Source organism: Poecile atricapillus, chromosome 10, assembly GCF_030490865.1.
Source record: "Poecile atricapillus isolate bPoeAtr1 chromosome 10, bPoeAtr1.hap1, whole genome shotgun sequence".
Taxonomy (NCBI): domain Eukaryota; kingdom Metazoa; phylum Chordata; class Aves; order Passeriformes; family Paridae; genus Poecile; species Poecile atricapillus.
In genome coordinates, this window is record NC_081258.1 from 14,817,790 (window position 1) to 14,833,923 (window position 16,134).

The following is a 16,134-nucleotide window of genomic DNA, read 5'->3' on the forward strand; positions in this document are numbered from 1 at the left end:
GCGCGGGGCAGGAAGCCTTTATTGACAGGAAAGCCGCGCAGGGGTCAGACAGGGAGACAAACGGGCGGGGGTTCCCCCCTCAGTCAGTTCTTCAGCTCCCCCAGGCGGAGCCTGGCAAAGTCCGTGGCCAGTTTCAGGGCTTCCTGCAGGCAGCCCACATTCTTGCCTGTTGCCTGTGCAGAGATGTCCTTTCCACCGCCTTTGCCGTCCATCAAGCCAGACACTTCCTGCACCCACTGGCTAGCCTTCAGGCCCTTATTTGCAGTCTCCTGGGCAGGAAAAGAAACCCAGTGGTCAGCACTGAACAGCAATCACCCTGCCCCTTGCCTACCACCCCACTAAGTCCTGTCCCCACTCTTCCCCTTCCCTGTTTGCACAGCACATAACCCCTCTTCCCTCACTTCTGCAGCCTGACAATAAGCCCAAGGACAAAAGCTCTGGCTCTTGCCAAGCCCCAGTCAGTTCTGGCTGTGTACTGTTAGATAGTTCCTGCCTGAAGGCTGCAGCTCCTCCACAGAGGCTCAGGGAGAGGCAGCCACGCAATCTTGGCATTACCTGGGGTACTTGACACAGGCAGGTGATCCTGCCAGCTTCGTTATCCACAGCAAAAAGCATAGCAGCAGTCTGGGGGGAATTAGTCTTGAAGAGCTTCAGAGATTCATTCAGGGCCTGGAAGAGAACAAAATCATTGCATCACTGCTTCCCTGCGCTTGCACCCAGCCCAGACAGCACCCACAGAGACCTCAGGGATCAGGAATTGCATTAAATCAGTCAGCAGCACTCTGCAACGCTCCTCCTCCCAAACATGAGCCAGCTTCACATTCCTGGCACTGCAGAAGCCTTGGGAGGGGACATAAACCCTGCCTGTGTACCCCAACGAGGAAGGAGAAGATGCCTTCATTTCCCTACATTAAGGTATTCAGGAACTGGCAAAATCAGCCCCAGAAACCTCTGCCTGAGTGTACTGGCTGGAGGGGGAAAAAGCTCCTCCTAGCAGAAAGGAACAGCTGTTCCAAAGGGAGTCAGGAGGACTCAAATGCAGCATGAAGAGCCTGCAAGGGTTATCAGACACAGCAGGCAGGGAAGAACCAGGGAGACTGCCACACATTCCATTATTCCCAAGGAAACCACCATTCCTCACTTGCACAGACAGCATGATGCAGCACAGAGCCCCAGGAGTGGGTCCTCTGGTGAGCAAAGCAGTACTGCTCTGGGTGGACTGGGAACATGCAGTTCCCTGGGCTGCCAGCACTGCCATCCTATGGGATGCACCCTTCTGCCAGGGAAAATGCTGCAACAGCACCCACTGGGAGCAGAAGCATGGGTATCATGGTGATGCTGGTGCCACAGAGAGTGAGCAGGATCAGTGCCAAGACTCTCGGAGAGGAAATTTTAACAGTGTGTTAAGCACAGTGTGGTCTAAGCCCAGGCACAGCCAGCCCCCACTGCCTGGCACTTCTTGGGCTCAACACTGTGACACAACGCACACAACAGAGCATTCATTCCAACAGAAATCACTTGGAAAAAAACTCATGTGTGGAGAAGGGAAGGAGGAGATTCAGCCCTGGCCAGGGAAGAACTTGAACTCAGCTGAGCAGATGGTGCTGGGGGCAGATCTCTGCCTGGCCCTATCCACACACTCAGCCTAGGATACCACTCCCAGAACTGATCTGCAGGGGCCACAAGCATCACAACTTTCATGGCTCAGCAGAGCTGCTGCTCTCAGTCCCTTAAGGGCATTTTGGTGTCGTGTCTGCTGCAGGATGAGTCTTACCTGGGACACAATGGGATTTCTGCTGGGCTCCCTATCTACCAGCATGTCTGGAAGCTCAGCAAGTGGTCAAAACCCCACCACCCCTGCAAGCCCATCTGCCAGTCCAGGAAGTAGGACACAAGAGAATATCCCAGTGGTTCCTCCTCCTTCTCAGGGATGACAGGTGGCAAGAGGGACAGCTCTGTAGTACTGAACCACCTCCCTGAGTGATGAAAGACCATCCAGCTGCTCTGCAGCCAGAAGGAAGGTTGTGAGGACAGATCAGACTTTCCCATACCTTTGCTGAAGCTCCATTTTCCATTTCCATGATGACCCATGGCTGGTTAGGGTGACTCTCAATAACTTGCTTGGTCTTTTCCAGTACCTAAGACAACAGTGGTCAACCACTAGACCATCCACAATGTGTATGGACACAAGACCCACCTGGGCAGAGCAGGGGCAGAAGTCCCTAAGCTGCCCAAACACACCCACAGCCCAGCCTGGAGCAGCCTCACACTGTGAAGCCAAGAGGAATATATTCTGACAGGCAAGTATGTGGCCTGCAAGACAGCATGTTGTGCATGATTTCTCATCCAGAAAACTCCAGTGGGATCCAGGAAGAAGCCTGCACCCAGGAGCACTGTTAGGGCAGGAACAGGCTGCCATGCTTCAACCCAGGACATAACACAGACATAATTCTGCTTCAGGAGGCAGAAGGAGAAACTGGAAAGCTGAACAGTGTGAGGGGCATTCCCACACATCCCTTCTCTTCTGGTCACTAACAGAGCTCCCAAAGGAGCACCCCACATCCCTCCCACACTGTCCTTTATTCCAGCCCATGACTCACTCTTTTCTGGATGTCGGCTTTGCTTGCCCGGTCCAGGTCATCCATGACTTTCTTCAGTGCTTTAACAGCCTCTCTCAGTTCATCTTTCTGCCACTGTGGGATAACAGCAGTGGCCAGTGTCTGTAAAAGAGGAGCAGGCAGAGAAGGTTAAAGGTGCCAGCAATCAGGAGATGCAGCATCTCATGAACTCTGCCTCAACTGGCAGAGCCCACTAAGCTCCACTCCTCTCCCAGTGCCAAGGACCTGAGGCAACAGGTCATCCCAGCCATGGGATGCAGGGCTGTTGGATAGGAGCAGGAAAGTGAACTCAGGCCTCCTTAATACCACCCAGTTCTGGCAATCAAGGTCCCATTCACTTTGGGGAGGCACAGCACTGCTACCATCCTCACCTCACTGAGATCCGTGATCTCCTTCTGCACATCCTTGTTGGGAGCTGTCTGGACCTTCACCTTGGCCTCCAGGGCTGACAGCAGCTTCCTGAGGCTGTCAACTTTCCTGAGGGCCTACGAGAATACAGCCTGAGTTAAATCAAGCCAGAGGATTGAGCAGGCTGGGCTTTTGGTCCAGTGTGTAAAGAGGTGAGGAATGCGGGAATGCCCAGGATGGATCTTAGTAACTCTTGGGAAGCCACAGCAGGCAGCACCTGGCCAGAGCCAGTGTGATGCTGGCACATGGGCCCTAGATCTCTTTTCCAGGATTGCCAAGATCCTCCCAAAAGAGAAATCATCTCTCCCATGAAACTCTTTTATCCCCCTTTAGGGAGCACCAGCCCACATCCAAAGTCATTGCCTCCTGCAGCAGAGGAGTGGATTCTCAGACTTCACCACTCTCCTGCCAGCCCTGCCAGCTGCTGAGAGCTCTACATTGGCAGCCACTCTGAAAAGCAACCTGAGCTAACCCTGGAGCCATCCCACACGCCCACTCAGGTTTCTCTGCCACAACACCTACAGCTGAGACTTCTTCCTCTCTTCCCTGCTCCAACTGTAGTACAGCCAGGGTTTCCAGCACAGTCTTTGCCAACAGCAGCACCCTTTTCCATAAGTCCCTCAGAGGATATTGTGCAAATTTGTACAAAAGGAACTTTGGCACAGAGTTAACAGGTGGAATTTCAGAGAGGATCTCTCCTGCCTACCCTTACCTTCCGAGCTTCAGCCCCAGTGACTGCAACTATCCTCCGAATGCCTTTAGCAATTGCCTCTTCTGAAACAATCACAAAGGGGCCAGCATGGCTGGAGTTCTGCAAGTGCCTTGGGAAAGAACCCAGACAGATCCACAAGAGAGAGTTAGAAGTCCACCTCTCATCTCAGCAAGAATCAGCACAGAAATAAGACAACCATCCTGCCAGGGAAATGCAGCAGTGTGGGAAAGACAGGCAGAAAAAACCACCTGTGCTAAAAGTCATGAGTGAGGAAAGGGTGCTTCCAGCACTGCCAGAGACCCTACATGAGGTCAGGGGCAATACAGGCAGTTCCCTGCCTGCAAAAGGTAATTTTAAGGACTGATTGAATCAAGACTGGGAATGCAAAGGCACATCATCACCACCATCTCCATCTCTGCCCTGGATCTGCGCAGTGTATGCTTATGGCACCCCTAGGAGCTCAAGATCCACAGGAACTCCTTTTCAGCCACCTGCCACCTTCCCCAGCCTCTCCAGGTACTCACGTCCCTCCGCAGAACTCAATAGAGGTGATGGAGCCCCCAGGGCCAGAGGGGTCAGCCAGCAGCTCCTCCACAGGGATGCCAATGGAGACCACACGGACAGGATCGGGGTAGGTCTCATCAAAAACTGCCCGAAGTCCTTGGATAGCTTTGGCTGCTGCAAGAGGGCAGTCCTTGGCATACACTGTCTGCAGAGAACAGCAAAGAGATGCAGGTAAGAGCCAGGCCTGTCAGCTGTCACTGAGGGCCCACATTCCCAAGAAATTTCTTTCTCTGAAAGATCCTAGAAGTCTTATGCCTCACCTGAGCTGGGGTTTGTTGAGCTGCACGAATCACAAAGTTATTGGCAGATGTCTCATCTTCAAAACTCCCAATACCACCTGCTCGGACTCCCTGCGTGTTACTGCACATGCAAATGGTTCCCAGCAGGGTTGGCTCTGACACTGGCACCAGATAGAACAACTCTCCTGCCATTGGGGACACATCACTGGGTTGTCTGAGTCTATGCTTAAATCCAGCCAGGCCTGCAAAACTATTCTGCCAAACTCCCTCGCTCTTGTAGCTGATGTGATACTACTGCAGGCATGGGAACACTCCAACCCTAGAGAGGGCTTGAAACCAATGAACAGAACAATCCATATGGGGTTTTCCCACTCAAAACCCTCTAAGGTAGGTGATGGCAGTCTGTGCACAATACTGCACCAGCAGCTCAGAATCCTCCTGTGTGTGCCAAACTCCCAGCATCCCAAATCATCCGAAACTTGGACTCAAGGTATAGAATGTGTCAGCAATACCTACCTTTGACTCTTCAATCATCTGGTTGGCAATCCCTTCAACTTTCTTGATTTCCTGAGTGGACAGGGCTCCCTTGGCTGTGAAGTCGAAGCGCAGCCTGTCAGGTGCCACCAGGGACCCCCTCTGGTCAGCCTCCCCCAGCACAGAGCGCAGGGCGAAGTTGAGGATGTGGGTGGCTGTGTGGTTGCTCATGACTGGCCTCCGCCTGGCCTGAGGGAGGAAGCCACTGTTAGATGGGATCCCAGACCCTGGAGCCACAACCACTTCCAGCTGAAGGGGAGGTTAATGCCCTGCTCCAACAGAATCCTAAATTAGCTCAGGACACCAGAAACAACTGATCACACTTGGTGCCTTGGAGCTTCAGCTACAGGAAAAGGTGTTCCCCACCAAATCACCAAATCACGGCAGTTCCCTTGTTGGGCCTGTATGGAGAAAGGCCAAGGACAGACCAAGACACAGATAACTAATCTCTGTTCTTCAGCAGGGAACAGCACTCCAAGATGGAAGCCTTTCCTCTCCCTCTAAAGGTGCTGCCTCTATAGGGAAGGGAAATGCATCAGGCTGACTGTGCTCAACTCAGCATTCACTCAACAAGCTGAGCCCACAGGAGCAATTTTTGGAGTGGGGCAGCCAGCCCAGGCTCTCTGCTGTTGTCCCCACACAGTGGGGCACCACACATCTTCTCCCTGCAAGTCACAACCCAAAATGTGTTTCTGCCTGTGATCAGCAAACCCAGCAAGAGTGGCTCTGAGCTAGCTGGATTATCTGCCTCATGGTAGGAGAAAGCCAGGTGTGAAGCAGGAGAGACTTGGAGTCAGCCAGACACTGCTTGATAATGTGCTGCATGGAGAGCAGGACCCAAACATCAGGCCCCCAGAGTGGCACCGATGAAAAGACACAAGACAAAATCCAGAAAAGAGACAAGTGCATGTGTTACACCATGTCTTAACTCACCTCATCAATAGTCAGGTGGACCTGATCTCCTACTTTCAAGCTCCCATACAGAGTTCCTATGTGGAGCACGTAGCCTCCTCGGACCTGCACATTCTTCACAGTGAATTCTGTTTTCTGTACAAAGAGGGAAATGCCCTGTGTGAGCAGGGTGAGAGGCCAAGGGGAGACATCACCCAACCAGAGGTCTGAGCTGCAACTGGAAAGGTGCCAGCTGAGAGCCAGAGTGGTGTGTGCACTGGTGAAAGCTGAGTGTCCCCAGGCACAACACACAGCAAAGTGGAGAAGTGAATGAAGGTGGGGCACAGTTATGGGGCACAGAAAGAGTTCCCCACCTCAGCTCCCCATTATGGCTTGAGAGCACTGCCCTTGGGCTTGGCAATCCCAGCACCACCACCACAGGCACTCACATTCTAGTGACAGCAGCACAGAACTGAGCTCCTCAAGGAGCAAGGGAACAAAGCTCCAGCACATCCATGCTATGCTGCTCCCCCAGAGAGGAACCCTGTGCAATGCATGACACCAGACATGGATGGAAAATTGCTGAAGCTTGCTTGGCCCATTCTCCCCTTTGCCCAGGCCCCGAGACAGACAGTGTCTAGCAAAAGGTTCTCAGGCCCACTCACATCCTCCCTGCTGTCGTCATCCTTGACCATGTAGCCCTGGTCATAGATCTGCCCACCCTGCTCGGCGTAGAAGCAGGTCCGGTCCAGCACTATCCCACATTCCTGGCCAGTGGATGCCTCCTCCACAAACCTCTTCTCCCTGCGGATGGCTTTCACTGTGGCCACAAGGCTCCCGAAATCTGCCACCGGAATGACAGGCAGTGTCAGTAAAACAGGAAAACCTTGTAGACACCACATGGGAGGAGAATGTCATAGCAACACCTCCCAGTTATTGCAGGAGCTCATGGCAGCTAACACATTTTCAGGGGATAAGGAGAGAGGAGTAAGGCAACAGTTGGTTGGAAATTTCATTTAGTGCCCTCCAAGGCAGGGACTGTCACTGCCTTCCACACCTATGCAGCAAAAGTCAGCAGCACACTTGGCTATGAGCCTGCAGCCTCTTGAATCTCCATCAAATCAAAAAACTAGCAAGAGCCAGAGCAAGCAAGCCAAGGACCCTCCAACAGGCCAAAGCAGAAACTGCAGCCTCTGCAGCACTGGCAGAAGAGCAGCTGAGAAACACCAACATAGGAGTGTGCAGACATAAAGCTGCAGGAACGGGAATTCCCTTAATTTGGCAACAGCAGTACAGTAGCCCCTGAAGACTCTGTCTTTCTCTGCTCAATTAGTAACAAGCAGGTTATTCACCTGCACAGCCTTCCACTTCCAACTCCATGTCCCAGGAAAGGGGAGCCCAGAGGTACATGCCATGGGAGGTTTAGTAGCAGAATATGATCATGAGAAGGTTTTTCATACCATAGGTACCGCTCGGATCTGAAGCATAGTTGTATTTTGGTGAGTCATCTGTCACCTCCAGCCCCTGGGCTCTTAGCTCTTCAATGGCATAGATGTCCAGCATGAGGAGATCCTCCCCTCCAGCACCCTTGCCCTGGGATTTGAGCTGCCAATGAACAAGGTTTGAGAAACGACCTGCCAAATACCAAGGTTTAACAAACACCAATGCATGCCAGCCTAGTTGCACAGCTCTCTCATATCCCTCAGCACTTCCTGATTTAGAGCTTTGCCTGGGAAGCTGTGTGCCAGCACCTGGAGCGTGCCAATTTTTCTGGCTTCAGAGCAGCCAATTGCAGCATGCAGACCAAGTGGGCCTGAGCCCAGTAAGGACAAGTCAAGTACCCAGCTGGTCATTGCCACTCCCTGCTGCTGCAGCTAACATAATGAGAAATACACCCAAGGTGCAGGCCTGCCTAGATACTGATCCTTGGACAGGGAATAACTTCCCTAACCAGAACAGGACAGCAGAGATGCTCCCAGCACTCCGCTATCTCTGTCTGAAGGCTGATCTCAAGGTTCCAGGCTTTGCTAGTGAGCAAAACCAACCCCAGTTGTACAGAAGACATGTTCCACATCAACTGCAGTTGTCCTGGTTTTTCCCATGGAACAAACCATGGGATATATGGGGTGTGAGCAGACACAGTGAGAAAGGAGCAGCTCATGACTGCAAACTGCAAGGAAGGGAGTTCTAGCTGCCCACTCATAAACTAGCTTCCCCTGGAGCTGTTACCCACCTGAGCATTTTTCCGCTCTTCTTCAAAGCCCTCCATGTCTACAACAAGGCCCTTCTCCTCTGCAATGAGCCCAGTGAGATCCGCAGGGAAACCATAGGTGTCATACAGCAGCCAGGCAGTGTCACCTGCAGAGAAAGGGCAAAGCAGTCACCTCCCATGTTCCATTCTGCTCCCTTCCCTGCTCCCCCAATGGCTCTGAGCTATGGCAGGACAGTGAACAGGTCTGGAGAATGGGCACATCCAAAAGGCTCCTCCCTAACACCACAGAGATGTGTGTCTGGGCAGCTTAGAAACATGAGCAAGCAAACACAGGCCAGAGGAGAGATGGGTGATTCAGCTCTAAGAGATGTCTTCTGACTCCAGCTTTGCTCCCCCACCACCTTCCATTACCTCTAATTTTCCCACCCTTTCCCTTCCACCAACTTCCCTCAGCCCTTACGTGATCCCAGACAATAAATGCTTGCAGACAATGCCCTTTGCTGCATCCAGACAGAAGACACAGCCTTACCAGGAATGACTTTACTGTCCCCAAGGCTCTGTATCTTCCTGTCCAGGATGCGACGGCCTCTACTTAGTGTTTTCAGGAACTGATCCTCTTCTTCGTTGATAATGTCCTTTACCATATCTGGATCCTTCTTCAGCTCAGGAAAGGCATCTCCCTGCAGACCCGAGAGAAGGAGCCCTTCAACAGGGAGATCTGCACACCTCAGCAGAGGAAGCAGATACAGCAGAATAGGAGAACTTACCAGTGACTGCACCACCACATCAACCAGAGTAGCAAAGAAACCCTTGGGGGCATTGAGCTTCTCATGGGAGTAGCGCACAGCCCGTCGGAGAATCCGCCTCAACACATACCTAGGGAACAGCAGAGTCCCCCATGCAAATGTTACACATCCAAGCTGTTCTCAGGGGTTCCACCAGCATCCACCCACCAGCTCTCCCTCCCAGGACCAAGAGCACAGGGTTTTCTCCTCTCATTTTCCCCTCAAGCAGCTCCTCATGGCAGCAGCAAAGCACAGGCGAGGTGCTAGACCCCAGCTCCATGACCTACATTCACTGTGTGCTTATGAAGTCCACTGGCACTTGCAGCACAGCCCACCAGCCCACAACTCCTTGCTTTATCAACAGCAACACTGCACCAAGCCAGGCTTTCTGCCTGTCTGCCCACAGTCATCTTATCTGGGGGCTGGCACAGCAGCAATGGTGCTCACAAGAACCTTCAGGCTTGTGCATCATGGCCTTTTGGGTGAACCTTACTACAGCAATTCAAGCACCAAATACCCCAAGCAAACACTCTGCTAGCCACTGCTTTAATGATAAATCCAAAGAGACCCCAGAGACACAGTAGATCCCAGAGCCTTGAGTGGAACCATCTGGAATGGAATGGGAGTGGTGACAATGCAGCAGGTCCTTCTTACCCTCTGCCAGTGTTGTCAGGTCTGCCCCCGTCCGAGAGGGCCAGGGTGATGGTCCGTGCATGGTCAGCCAGCACGCGGTAGGCCATGTCTATTCCATCAGCATCCTCGGCCCCAACCTGCCCCAGGTACGGCCTGGCACCTGTGCCCTTTGCAGAGAAGGCAGAGGGTACAATTATTGACAGTGGCACCACGGCAGAATTACAGGGAAGGGCCTCAGAAGCCAAGCCCACCCCACCATAGAGAATATTCCTCTTGGAAAGAGGTGACTAGAGTGAGCCTAGGGGAGGCACAGAGCTGTGGGCTTCGCATGGTGCCATGGCCCACTTTACAATGGCCAAAAGCTCTCCAGACCAAAGGGAAGAAAATTGAATTTACCCCATCATTAAGAGCCCAAGAGAGCAGAGGAGGTATAAAGTACAAGGAAATCATCTGTTTTGCACATTGGTTCAAGGACTCCAACTTGGCATAACCTGCCCAGCCAAGAAACTTTTCAAATTCAGTCCCACAGATAGTCCCAACTTTCCTCTTTTAGGATTGTTTTATCCATACCCTAGAGAAAGATACTGCTGTAACCATGCACTGCTTGCACACGGTGCAAACCTCCTGCCATGGGCACAGTCCCTCCAGCCAAGCTCCAAGCACAAAGCACAAAGGCACACAAGGACACAGGAGCTCTGTGTCTAGCCAGTGGACACTGAAAAAAGGAAGCTCTCCAATTCCAACTCTGGAGCTTGGAACCTCATTCCTTAGAACTAGCAGGAGCCTGGGCTCTTCTCACTGCATTTTATCCAGCATGATCTAAAACCAGGAAGCTCTGCCTCCTCCACAGAGGGAAAAAAAAAGGCTTGGACCGACACACAGAACTCCCAGCATGGGTAATGTGGTCCCCACCCTGGACAATGCAGCAACAGCACACAGGTTCTGCAAGTGACTGTTGTGGTTTATGGCAAAGCACTCCTGGCTAAGGAAATTTTCTACAGATCAGCATGTTCCAGGTGTGAGACTGAAGGACAAACTGATTCTGGGTTAGCAGTACCACGTGCTCTCTAGCACATGGCAAAAATGTGGCACTTGGCCATGTTGCACTGCAGAGCATCTCCCACTGGAAGAGGACCAAGGAGTGTCCATCAGGACAGTTCACAGAAACTGCGAAAGCTGCACCACTCATGGTCCTGTTTTCCTTCGGAAACATGTCCCAGGGCAACAATTACTGTGCCAGCCTGGGCTCCTATCCTCAGCAAATGTATGGGGCTCACAGCAGCTGGGAAAGCAGAGACCACCCTGCCCAACCAGTCCCACACATCTCCCCACGAATTCAGGGAATGGATGCAGCTAGGTCAGGCTTCAGTTCATACCTTTTGGATGGCTTCAAAGTAAGGAAGGAAAAGGTCAGTGTCATAGTTGGACATCTTGTTCTGCAGCACAGAGACCAGCCTCTCCAGGCCCATCCCAGTATCAATACTTTTCTTAGGAAGGGGTTTCAGTGTCCCATCAGCTTCCCTGCCAAAGAAAGGTGAGCTCTTATGGATGGAGGCTCTGCAGGGGGAACACCATTTCTCTCTTCATCTCCTTAAGATTTAGTTCCATCAGATTTGTGACACAGGCCCATACACAAGCCACACAAAGGACAACTTTGATAAAATATAGTTAATAAGACCCTCAGCAACAACTTAGACCCAGAGTAGACAACAACTTATTCCCTACTGAACTCCTGGCAGATAAACAGAGAAAAAATTCTCAGTTTGTCCCAAAAGCGTGACCAACCCCTTCTGTACCAGTGGATAAGGGGACAGAGCATCACAAAGTGCTCAGCTGCTGGATAACTGCAAATGGCAAGCAAGCTACGGGCAGTTGAAAGAACACACAGTCCAAGCAGCCTCCCAAACTGAGCTGGAGCAACCTGGCTCACCTGGAAGCTGGAAGCAGGTCTGGCTCACCTATTGAACTGTATGAACACCAGGTTCCAGATCTCCAGGACGTTGGGGTCATCCTGATTGACCAGGTGTGAAGCATCTCTGTCCCCAATCCGGTCATAGTGGATCTCGCTGCAAGGGCCACAGGGCCCAGTGTCTCCCATTTCCCAGAAATTATCCTTCATACTGCCAGGCAGAATCCTGCCCTCAGCCAGCCTGTAAGAAGAAATTGAACAGAGACTAACTAAAAGAATTCCCAAAATGAAGGCTATGCCAGAGAAACCACAGCTCACTAATTCCCTAGATGAGCTGATGCATTCTTAGTGTCTTGAGACAGATCAATCCAAGAATCTAATGCTCAGGATCCCTGCTGAGGGGATCAAGTGAACACTGGCACCTGGCAGTCATCCCAAGTGGAGGCAGAGACTTACAAAACACCTCAGTAAAGCCATCAGCAAGAAGACACTGATGGGATGAAGAACCTCTCCTATAAAAAAAGGCTGAGAGAATTTGGATTGCCCAGCATGGAGAAGAGAAGGCTCTGGGATTACCTTGTTGTGGCCTTTCAGTATACTGCCAAACTCACCACTAAACCATGCCCCAAAGTGCCACAGCTACACAGCTTTAAAATCCCTCCAGGAATGGTGACTCCACCACTGCTCTGAGCAGCCTATTCTGTTCTGTTTCTGTGAAGAATTTTTTCCTAATATCCAAGCCAAATAAATTACTATTGCCCACCAAAACATGCACCTTCTGTGAAAGGCCTTACCCCAAATCCAGCCAAATCTGCTTGCACTCTAGGTCTGGTTGCAGTCCTGCAGCTTCATTTCCACCAAAGTAAGTGACATAGAGTCTCTCAGCAGGGATGCCAAACTCCTTGGTGAGAAGTTCCAGTGCCAGTTTACAAGCAAGCTCCTGCAGAAGGAAACATGAGGTCAGCAACTGAATGCCAAGACAGCTTCTCTTTAATATCCAAAGTACTGGCTACTTAAGTATCAGCAGCTGAAAACTTTCTGACTTTTGACATAAGAGAAAAATTAACACATGCAGTGAAGAGGACACAAGAAACATCTCATATGACTGTCTTGATGCAACCAAGTTAACTCCTGGCAAGTTCACTGCCTCCAAAAAGCCTTTTAATTCTAACTTTGAATACTATACTAGCAAGAGTCTTGGGAAAGGAAATCATTATTGTATGATCACTCCTGTTTGAAGGTCAGCCATAGCTGCATAGCACATGTTAGTCCCCACATCTCCAGGAGGGCCACTAGAATCTCCACCTGAAGACTCCAAACTAGCAGAGTTAATTTAATCAGCTTTGTAAACCTTAAGTAATTAATCTTGAATCATTCTGCAGGGTTGGGGCAGCTTCCAAGCTCATTTATTCCAAAGGAGCCTCAAAATGCACTTCTGTGCCAACATATTCTCTTTCCTTTTGGCAACTGCTCTACTGAGTTTACAGAGATGGATGAATCTGCGCAAGAGATCCAGAGCTGCACCCAGACTGTTTTACCTTGAAATAATCCCCGAAGGACCAGGACCCCAACATCTCAAAGAAGGTGTGGTGGTACACATCTTTCCCCACATCATCCAGGTCATTGTGCTTGCCCCCTGCTCGGATGCATTTCTGAGTGTTGGTGGCTCTGCTCAGCTTAGCAAGCGGGTGTGAGGGGTCGATGGTATTGAGGAAGATAGGTTTGAACTGTGACAAGAGAAAAAGGGCAAGTGAGCTGCTAGAAAAGCTGAGAAACTGAGAAAAGCACTCAGATCTTGTTTCCAAATGTTGCAAGGCAGTAAGTGTCATTTATGTCATAATATCACTAGTCTGAACATACCCAAAGCACCTTTCAGAAACAAACCTGCTACTCCTCTCCATGAGGAGGCTGCCTAGAACTTACACTCACACACACACACACAGGTGCTCCTAGAGCCCACCAAACCCCAGGCCTTCCAAAGGGACTGAAAGCTATCAGATTCCCAGCTGCCAAAAAATAAAAAACTGCATGCTGATCTGCAGCAGAGCCCTTGCAGCATCCCAGTTTCAACTGCTCTTGAAAGACACCATTAGTTGTTTGTGCCAGGGCTGCTGTGGTTCCAAGGGTCAAGGAAACAACACTGGCAGAGCTCTCACCATAGGAACCTTTCCCAGTGCTCTTGGCAATTTTGTGAGAGCACAGAGGACTCCAGAGGACACACCAACCATCTCTCTGTGACCAGAAGGAAGGTGGAGAAACAAATAATTTTCCCAACAGCTCTGCAAACAGCTTCACAGATTCCAATAGGATATGTTCATAGGACTGCAGTGCCAGGGTGGGAATCCTACCTGATTCATACCAGCATTGGCAAAGAGCAGTGTGGGGTCATCCAGGGGGATTGTAGAAGATGAGTGCACATAGGTGTGCTTATTTTCCTTGAAGAAGTCAATGAACCGTTGCCGGATCTGGCTGGCAGTGAGCGGGGTCTCCATCTGGAAGCTGGAACTTGCCACTGACCAAAGCAAGTGGCAAAACCTCAGTGCAGTCTAAACAAATAACAACAAACAATGCTCTGGTGTGTTGTCAGCTCAAGGTGAACATCAGGATCATTGTTCCAACTCCTGAAAGGGTCTTCCCACATTGTTAAGTACTCACTGACACTTCAGCTGAACAATCAAGCTGCCCCAAATAGTGGTGGCTCAACCTGAAATTTCCTCTCCTGCAAACTCCCTGATTTCTGGGGCTCTACCTCAAGTTACTTATTCTTTGAGAACACGTAGTTATAAAATATGAAATTCACATGGATATTAAACCTAGTAGGTTCTGTTTGCCTTGCTGGGGACAGAGGGACTGCCAAGTCACCAAAGTATTCAAGGTGATTAAATGCCAAGTGAGGAGACATCATTACGGCCTTCCAGTATTTAAGGGAGCTTATAAAAATGATGAACAGCAACTTTTTACAAGGGCAGATAATGATATGACAAGGGGGAACTGTTTTAAACTGGAAAATGAGAGATTTAGGTTAGCTATTAGGAAGAAATTCTTCCCTGCATGGGTGGTGAAGACCTGGCACAGGTTGCCAAGAGAAGATGTGGCTTCCCCATCCTTGGAAGTGTTCAAAGCCAGGTTGGATGGGGCTTGGAGCAGCACTGTGTAGTGGAAGGTGTCTCTGCCTAGAGCAGGGGTGTCAGAACCAGGTGGGCTTTAAGGTACCTTCCAATCCAAACCATTCTGTGATTCAATGACTAATCATAGAACAGCCAAGTTTGAAAATGACCCCTGAATATAACCATATCCACCCTCCCTGCTCAAAGCAGAGCCAGCTCCAGGGAAGCCTGGAAGCCTTCCTTGTGGGGACCCACACGCACACCAGAGGCAAGTGACAGCCTGGAGGGCAGCACCGCCCGTGTCCTACGGGTACACAGGGCTGTCCCTGACAGCTCAGCGCAATGCGGATGCATGGAGGGAGGCGAGATCCCAGCAGCCTGCTGCGGCGCGGAGAGACGGGAATTCCCCCTATGAGCAAGGCTTGGGAGTATATACAGCACAGAATCAATTAGGTTGGAAAAGTCCTGAGATCATCGAGTCCAACCTCGATGATGCAGGAGGGAAGGACCCGAGGTGCGGAGAAGCAGGCATAGCAGCAGCCCCAGGGCCTATCAGAGCCTTTGCCCAGACACACCCGCTCTCCAGTGCCCGAGGAGGGGTAATGGCACAGCGGTGTCCGGCAGCGCGGAAGCGTCCCCCCGCGGGCCCGCATGGGGCACGACCAGCGCACCGCCGCCCTCCCGCCTGCCTTCTCTGTGCCCCTCTCCCCTGTGCCCGCGGGTCCCGGCCGGGCCATAGAAGCCAAACCCAGCGGCCGGACCTCCCCGGGCCCCTCGGGCCGTACCTGCGCGACCACCGCCGCCCCTCGCTCCGCTCCTCCGGCCGCGCCGCAGCGCCCGCTCCGCCCCGCCCCTCCGCCGGACACCACCTCCCATTGGCTGCGGGGGCTGTCACTCTTCTGCCAGCCCCGCCCGCCCGCGCTGCCCCCGGCTGATGCAATGGCGGGACACGGCGGCCACGTGACGCGGGCGGCCTGAGGCAGCAGCGGGCGCCGCCATTTTAGCGGTGCCAGGCCTGCAGATGCGGGGATGTTGCCCCGAAAATTATGTTCGTTCCCTGGTGTGCAACGAGCCGATAATGACACACTCGAGTGGGACACTGTTTATTTCAGAGTTGCCCCAGCCTGGGTGCTCAGTGGTATTCCACAAATCCAGCATACCCCACCGGCCTTTCCATGCAGTTATTTATGCACAGAAATTCAGTGTTAGTAACTTCCCAAGCACAGCCCTGCTGTAGGATTGACTAGTACCTTCCATACAAATCATGTAACCCCAGCTAACTTCTATTCATGCTCAGGGGAAGGGTCTTCACATGGGGAAGGTATTTTTGATCCGTAGGTGTGATTTTTAGTGTTACAATGAAGATAGTGTAATAAATGGAATTGATTCATGCTAACTAAATTGTAACTGTTATTAAAGTTATTATTAGAAATGATCAAGAATTAGTGTTATAAAGCAGATGTACCCCTTTGCAAATGTTACATGTCAAAATTAAGGTACAGGATGTAGTTTAGAAGATAAA

At 51.4% G+C, this 16,134-nt stretch overlaps 1 protein-coding gene across 1 annotated transcript; it reads right to left on the reverse strand.

Annotated features, from left to right (window-relative positions):
- Position 1: 1 nt before the first annotated feature.
- On the reverse strand, positions 2–15,480 carry AARS1 (alanyl-tRNA synthetase 1). The gene is made up of 21 exons (XM_058845810.1): positions 15,398–15,480; positions 13,854–14,051; positions 13,044–13,232; positions 12,300–12,445; positions 11,555–11,746; positions 10,973–11,117; positions 9,618–9,763; positions 8,946–9,054; positions 8,708–8,858; positions 8,200–8,324; positions 7,427–7,571; positions 6,632–6,810; positions 6,009–6,122; positions 5,058–5,264; positions 4,263–4,447; positions 3,739–3,847; positions 2,990–3,103; positions 2,601–2,720; positions 2,052–2,138; positions 556–669; positions 2–269 (listed from the first exon to the last, which is right to left on the reverse strand). Exons 2-21 carry the CDS (start codon positions 13,995–13,997, stop codon positions 84–86), a joined length of 2,907 nt encoding a protein of 968 aa, XP_058701793.1. The 5' UTR covers positions 13,998–14,051; positions 15,398–15,480; the 3' UTR covers positions 2–83.
- Positions 15,481–16,134: the final 654 nt, after the last annotated feature.